General features: G+C 38.5%; 1 protein-coding gene across 3 annotated transcripts; it reads right to left on the reverse strand.

Annotated features, from left to right (window-relative positions):
- Positions 1-820: 820 nt before the first annotated feature.
- Positions 821-3898, reverse strand: LOC111448497. Of its 3 annotated transcripts, none has more exons than XR_002711440.1 (3): positions 3721-3898; positions 1272-1451; positions 821-1161 (listed from the first exon to the last, which is right to left on the reverse strand). XR_002711440.1 is itself a non-coding variant. In XM_023088152.1 (3 exons), exons 1-3 carry the CDS (start codon positions 2738-2740, stop codon positions 1090-1092), a joined length of 300 nt encoding a protein of 99 aa, XP_022943920.1. In that variant the 5' UTR covers positions 2741-2827; the 3' UTR covers positions 821-1089. The 3 variants fall into 3 exon arrangements, 2 of the variants coding, with proteins under 2 accessions (XP_022943920.1, XP_022943919.1); XM_023088152.1 differs by lacking the exon at positions 3721-3898 and adding an exon at positions 2693-2827; XM_023088151.1 differs by lacking the exon at positions 3721-3898 and adding an exon at positions 1580-1684.
- Between the last annotated feature and the right edge of the window lie 3530 nt (positions 3899-7428).

Raw genomic sequence — 7428 nt, forward strand, 5'->3', positions numbered from 1 at the left:
CGAGCCAAATTAGCGTTCCATAAATTCAAATCTCTCACTTTATCCGATTTAAAAAATAGAAAAAATTAAGAATTTTATATTTTAAACAAGTTTTATCTATAAAATCATGATTCATGAGGCAAAAACAAGGTAAGTGCCAATCGTCCAAGATTATCAATAAGCCAAGAGTTGACCTAAGAATAAGCGCTCCCGTCTCTATGTCTAAACGAAAGAATAAAAATTAATGAATAAAGTGAAAAGCGGAGATTTTAAATTATTTTGATATTTATGAAAAATTAATGAAACTAATTTAATTTTCTTAAATTAATCAATAGAAAATGAAACCTGAAAATAAATATTAGGTTAAATTAATAAAAATGCGCTTAAACTTTACAATTTGTCTCTAAAATATGCCTAAACTTTTAAAAGCTTCGATAATACCCTTGAAAAAAAAACATAAAATAATAATAATAATCATAAGAAATATTGTTACAATTAATTTTGGATCTGGAAATAGTTAATATTTGGTTTAAAAAATATCATTTAACTAAAAAAAATATCTTTAAACTTTTTTAAAAATAAAAAAAAAAAACTTAAAAAATAACATTAAAAAACAAAATTAATAGTATTAATAAAACTTTCCAGCAAAGTAAAACAACCTTTAAAATATTTATTTATTAGATGATGGAAGAATCTAATAATTAAAAATAATATTAACTAACATTCTTCAATGGTACAATGTTTATAAAAATAAATAAATAAAAGTGTAGCAATCAATTGATATTTATTGGACAGATTATTTATTTTTAATTCGACATTTAATCAATGGAAGAAAACTATATGGAATAATTTAAAAGGATCTTCTCTTTTCCACCAAAAAAAAAAAAAGAAAAAGAAAAAGAAAAAACAAGTTGCAATGATGTGAACAATATTTCATCTCAACAAACACCCTTTTGTGAATCGAACGCAATTCAATACCGAGATCGAGGAGATAAGACATCTAAATCATGACAAATACTAACACGAGTATCTGTCGGGACATTTTTGTTGATATCGATATTTTAATTTCGGGTAGAATAGGCAATTTCTGTATATTACCTTTGATGATGATCATAGATTCTGGATGGTATAGTGGAGAATGTTTTGAGCAGCATCATTCTGATATTTTGGTGCCTTCTTGCTCTGAAAATAACAATTTAGGCTTCAAAATGATATCATCCAAAATCAAGGCTAAGCTAAGGACAAGGACAGAGGTAGTAAATTTGTTGCTTGAACTTGTTACGATGACGAACCTTGCGAAAGTGAACCGATGCCTCAGCACAGATGAGTATATGTAATGTCTTCATCAGCATCATCAGCTTTGCAGTCCCTGTCATCTTCAGGAGCATCGGACAGTTCCGATTGCTCGAAGTCTTCATCGTTAGTATCCTTCTTTTTGTCCTTCTGCCGATCCGATCCAATATAGAAATTACCTGGGAAAGTTTGAATCCATAATAGTACAGGAAAGAATCATCAAATTTAGATAATTGCTAAAGGAAGTGACTAGATGAGTTTTAAAAAGAAGTCTTTGTGCTGTACATTTAACAGTCAAATCTATTCCCCCATTGGTACTCTTCATAATCGGGAGGCCTCCCCTCATTGGGTCATGCGTGAGATCCCACATCAGTTAGAGAGGGGAACAAACTATTCTTGATAAGAGTGTGAAAACCTCTCCCTAACCGACACGTTTTAAAACTGTGAGGCTGATGACGATACATAATGGGCCAAAGCGGACAATATATGTTAGCGGTGGGCTTTGGCTATTACAAATGATATCAGAACCAAACACTGAGCAGTGTGCCAACGAGGACGTTGGGCCCCCAAGGGGGGTGAATTGTGAGATCTCACGTCATTTGGAGAGGGGAACGAAGCATTCCTTATAAGGGTATGGAAACATCTCCCTAGCAGATGCGCTTTAAAACTGTGAGGCTGACAATGATACGTAATGGGCCAAAGCGGACTATATCTGTTAGCAGTGGGCTAGGGCTGTTACACACAAATTCACTAATCTTCAGCTACTTTGCCCACCCCACGGTGAGCTTCGAAGATAACAAAAAATTTTCACTAAAGTTTTATGGTTAGAGACACGAAAGTGAGCATAGCTAAGACCCTTATTACTTAAGACAATCCAGAGAAGGTGAAGAGTTAAATGGCAAAAGTAAGGTTGGACCTTCATAGTACTCAAAATTTCACAACAATAAAAAGGTATATTGTATTGTTCACTCTTTTACGAAAAAATCTCTATGTTGCATTTCACATCGACGACGACGACAAGCAATGGAGAGCGAGAAAACTGATTTCTGGGCATGATTGAAAGTCAGGAGGCTTACTACAGTCAAGCAAAAAGAGCAAACCACTAAACATCTCAGTCATGGCTCAGAGAAGACCAAAGAGTTTGTATTGCACTTAACATATCCATATATGAAGCTAAGTGAAGGAAATATTTTGAATTATAGTAAGACAAAGAGGAAAGTCCTAAGCTATATGCAGCTCAGCTCACACAATGTTCAAACATCAATAAAAAAAAAACATAACCACCATTTATGCAGCTGCCACTTTAAGTTCAAAAGCACAAGTGATAAGGATCAGTTGCTTTATGAAAAAGGAAATCAATGAACTTTTTTCATTTGTCTCTACAGTAGAATTAGTCCCAGATTGAGAAGCAATGGTTTACCCAGTGGTTGATGTCAGCATAACTTCTCAGAGATTCCTCCAAAAGCATTGTCGTCCTAGCACGTATGTGAGATCCCACATCGGTTGGCGAGGGGAACAAAGCATTCCTTATAAGGGTGTGGAAACCTCTCCCTAGTAGATGTGTGGATTGTGAGATCCCACATTGGTTGGAAAGGAGAACGAAACATTCCTTGTAAGGGTGTATCGGTTAGCCTTGTTAGGAATCACGAATCTACACAATGGTATGATATTGTCCACTTTGAGCATAAGCTCTCGTGACTTTGCTTTTGGCTTCCCCAAAAAGCCTCATACCAATGGAGATGTACTCCTTACTTATCAACCCATGATCAATCCTTTACTTAGCCGATGTAGGACTCCTCTCCCAACAATTCTCAACCGGCCTTACAAGGGTGTGGAAACTTCCAACCTTAAGGGGAAGCCCGAAAGGAGAATCCCAAAGAAGAAAATATCTGCTAGTGGTGGGCTTGAGTTGTTATAACATACTTCTCCATGGCGGGCTTGGGCTAGTACAACATACTTCTCCTGATTTTCAAGCATTCCTCAAGAACTCTCTTCAATTTCAATATTTCCCCAAAAGTCTAATCCTTAAGCTAAATTTTTGAATACTATTTCACTTGTGCTTCAAAGAAAATGTCAACCAAGCATTTGCAGATGGGCTTCTGAAGCCTCCTAATCATTTCCCAGTGGCTAAAACAGAGTATAAACACAGCCCAAGATGCAACCAGCAATTGAATTGTGTAGCAATTTAAGAAGTCTAAATTCCATAGAATCCCTTATCTTCAACAAATGAACCGCTTGGGTGCAGTGTAAATATCCAATCATTCCCTTTAGGTTTTAGTCCTTGGATTCAATTCTTTCTCAGTTCCATAACGTAACTACAATTTCAGGGCATAAAGAGCACAAAAGGAAAACAAAACCTAATTCTATTACGCACTACAGAACATCGCAAGAATAGCAAAAAGTAACCCTGCCTAGTAGCTCTTCAATTTGAACAATCTCTCAAAATACCTGCAAGTCGCCGGAGATTTCGACATCGGTGATGGAGGTGAGAGACGAGAGTTATTTATCCGCTCCAGAAGAGGCCTCAGGAAGAATGGCGTACTGCAACACCTCTGAATCTGCCGGGATCCATTTTAAACCTCCGTGAATTGGCCATACACCATATGGTAGCACCTCTCATTTTACCGGTCTTGGACGAACAAAGATCAAAAGAAATCCCAATTTGTATTAGCTTACCATCCATCCGACGGAGAGATTTTCACACTCTTATGCAAAATACCAGTGGGATCTCACAATCCACCTTTTGGAGCCAACAGTCTCTAGCAGTCAACTTCACAGTTCTAAAATGCATCTGTTACGGAAAGGTTTCCACACTCTTCAAGAAGGAATATTCCCTCCTCCTCTCCAACCAATGAGGGTTTTAAATGCATATGTTAGGGAGATATTTCCACTCTTATAAACAATGCGTGTTTGTTCTCCTCTCCAACCGATGTAGGATCTCACAATCTACCCTCTTGTGAGCCATCAACGACTCAATACCTAGCTCTGTTACCATTTGTAAGAGCCCAAACCAATCGCTAGTAGATATTATCCGCTTATATGCTTTGACCTGTTACGTATCGCTATCATCCTCACGATTTCAAAACGTGTCTATTAGATAGAGGTTTCCACACCCTTCTAAAGAATGTTTCGTTCCTCTCTCTTCAACCAATGTGAGATCTTACAATCAACACGAGTCATTTCAAATTTAAAGTTCACACATACACTTATAATTTTTTAAGTATTTTGTAATTATCATATTTTTAAAATTACTCCCATTCAGATATAGTCTCTGTGTTGAAATATCATCACTAGCCCAATAGAGTCAAGCCCAATAATTCTACGAGCCCAGTATATGATATTTTAGGAGAGATTCAATTTGTTAGGTCTAGATTCAAATCGGTTAGGTCTAGATTTAGATTGGTTAAATATAGATTGCTTACTCTTAGTATAAATACCTCTCCACCCTACCTAGGTTATTCATCCAAGAAATCTAAAAACAATAAAAAGCAGAAGTATTTTACCGAGTGTCTTGTATTCTCTTCTCGATTGGTCTTAATAAAGAGTGCGAGTGTTTCCCACAGTGAATTGTGTTCAACATTTGGTATCAGAGCGAGGTTAGTGTAGGTTATCTGATCTCTTGGAATCCTTAGTATGCTCTGTGGTTGCAGCTCTGCCTGATCTTCCACATCAGAAACGATTTCTTGAGATTAGTGGTGAGTGAGTTTCTTTTGTGTCGTGAGAAGTCTGTGACTCTGCAAGTCTTGTGTCAAAAGAACTTGTTTGGTATTACTGAGGTATGGCCAACACGATGGGTGATTTCCAAATCGTTGGAGGAATCAAGAAACTCAGTAACAACAACTACAACACGTGGGCAACATGCATGATGTCCTATTTACAAGGACAAGATCTTTGGGAGATCGTTGGCGGGTGTGAAACTACGCCGCCAGAGGAGGATTCCAACGGCGCCTTGCGCAAATGGAGAATCAAAGCAGGCAAAGCAATGTTTGCATTGAAGACCACAATCGGAGAAGAGATGTTAGAACATATTTGGGATGACAAGACACCGAAAGAAGCATGGGACACGTTCGTGATGTTGTTCTCAAAGAAGAACGATACGAGGCTACAACTTCTGGAGAATGAGTTGTTGTCAATTACACAACGTGATATGACAATTGCTCAGTACTTCCACAAGGTCAAATCAATCTGTCGAGAGATTACTGAACTAGACCCAAAGTCCGCCATTGTAGAATCTCGAATGAAGAGGATTATAATCCACGGATTACGACCGGAATATCGAAGCTTCATTGCTGCTGTACAAGGATGGCCCACTCAACCAACACTTGTAGAGTTCGAAAATTTGTTAGCCAGCCAAGAAGCCATGGCTAAACAAATGGGAGGCTTCACATTGAAGGGTGAAGAAGAAGCACTCTACACGAGTGAAAGTCAGAGCAATAATAGGCCGTCTACCAGACGTGGATACAATGGTGACAAAAGAAGAAGCCACCAAGGGATTGCACAACCTGAGAGAGCTCAGAAGAATGACAACAAGAGTTTCCAAAGAACGAGATTTGGTGGTATTTGCTATAACTGCGGGAAAAAGGGCCATATGTCTAGAGATTGTTGGTCCAGGAAAAAGTCCATTGAAAACAATGTGGCCATATCCAAAAAGAAGATAGAAGATGAATGGGATGCAGAGGTACTATGTCCCATAGAAGAAGACGAGTTAGCACTCATGGCGACAATGGAAGAGCATATCGATTATGAGGATGAATGGATCATTGATTCAGGATGCTTAAACCACATGATTGACGATCANTGTATTCTCTTCTCGATTGGTCTTAATAAAGAGTGCGAGTGTTTCCCACAGTGAATTGTGTTCAACATTTGGTATCAGAGCGAGGTTAGTGTAGGTTATCTGATCTCTTGGAATCCTTAGTATGCTCTGTGGTTGCAGCTCTGCCTGATCTTCCACATCAGAAACGATTTCTTGAGATTAGTGNCATATCGATTATGAGGATGAATGGATCATTGATTCAGGATGCTTAAACCACATGATTGACGATCAAAACGGTGCAATGGAAGAGGGGTGGCCCTTAGAGAAGGAAGTATTACCACGCCTTGAGCAAACTCAAGAAATTCTTCTCCAGGACATGGGGGAGCAAACTGAAGAAATTCTTCTCCAGGACATGGGGGAGCAAACTGAAGAAATTCTTCTCCAGGACATGGGGGAGCAAATTAAAGAGATTCTTCTCCAGAACATAGGGGAGCAAACTGAAGAGATTCTTCCACAAAAGACGGGGGAGCAAATTGTACACATTTGCTCAAGTGCTGATATGCCTGAAGATTCAAGTGACACTAGTGTTGGGGGAGCAAATTGTACACATTTGCTCAAGTGCTGATATGCCTGAAGATTCAAGTGACACTAGTGTTGGCGAGCAAGAAGTGACACATTTGCTCAAGTGCTGATATGCCTGAAGATTCAAGTGACACTAGTGTTGGCGAGCAAGAAGTGACCCAACCAAGCGAGCCTAGTGAAAATGAAATGACACCTCAACAACTCAGACATTCAGAAATAATCCTAAAGGAAAATCTAGAGTATGCCAACGCAGTAGAAGACGAAGTTAATGAGCTAGAGACATATGAAGAAGCATCACAAAACTCGGTTTGGCAGAAAGCGATGGAGGAAGAAATTATAGCCTTGGAGCAGAATCAAACTTGGGAACTAGTGCCAAGACTAGGAGATGTCAAACCCATCTCTTGCAAGTGGGTCTATAAAATAAAGCGTCGACCGGATGGATCAATCAAGAGATACAAGGCTCGACTCGTGGCTCGAGGATTTTCTCAAGAATATGGACTAGATTATGATGAAACGATTAGTCCAGTGGCAAAGATCATTATCGTACAAGTTTCTCCAGTACTTACGGTAAATAAAGATTGGAAATTATGGCAGATGGATATGAATAATGCTTTCTTGCAGGGAGAGTTAAACAGAGAGTTCTACATGGACCAACCGAAAAAATTCGAAAATGAAGTTGGAGTCATTGATCAATATATGCAAAATCTGAAGAAGCCTTATTTGGGTGCAGCTCGACCGACCTTAAGATATGTCAAAGGAGACCACGATACCCGAAGATCAATCAATGGGTATGTGTTCAAGCTCGGTTCAAGAACAAT

This window comes from Cucurbita moschata, unplaced genomic scaffold, assembly GCF_002738365.1.
Source record: "Cucurbita moschata cultivar Rifu unplaced genomic scaffold, Cmos_1.0 Cmo_Scf00010, whole genome shotgun sequence".
Classification (NCBI taxonomy): domain Eukaryota; kingdom Viridiplantae; phylum Streptophyta; class Magnoliopsida; order Cucurbitales; family Cucurbitaceae; genus Cucurbita; species Cucurbita moschata.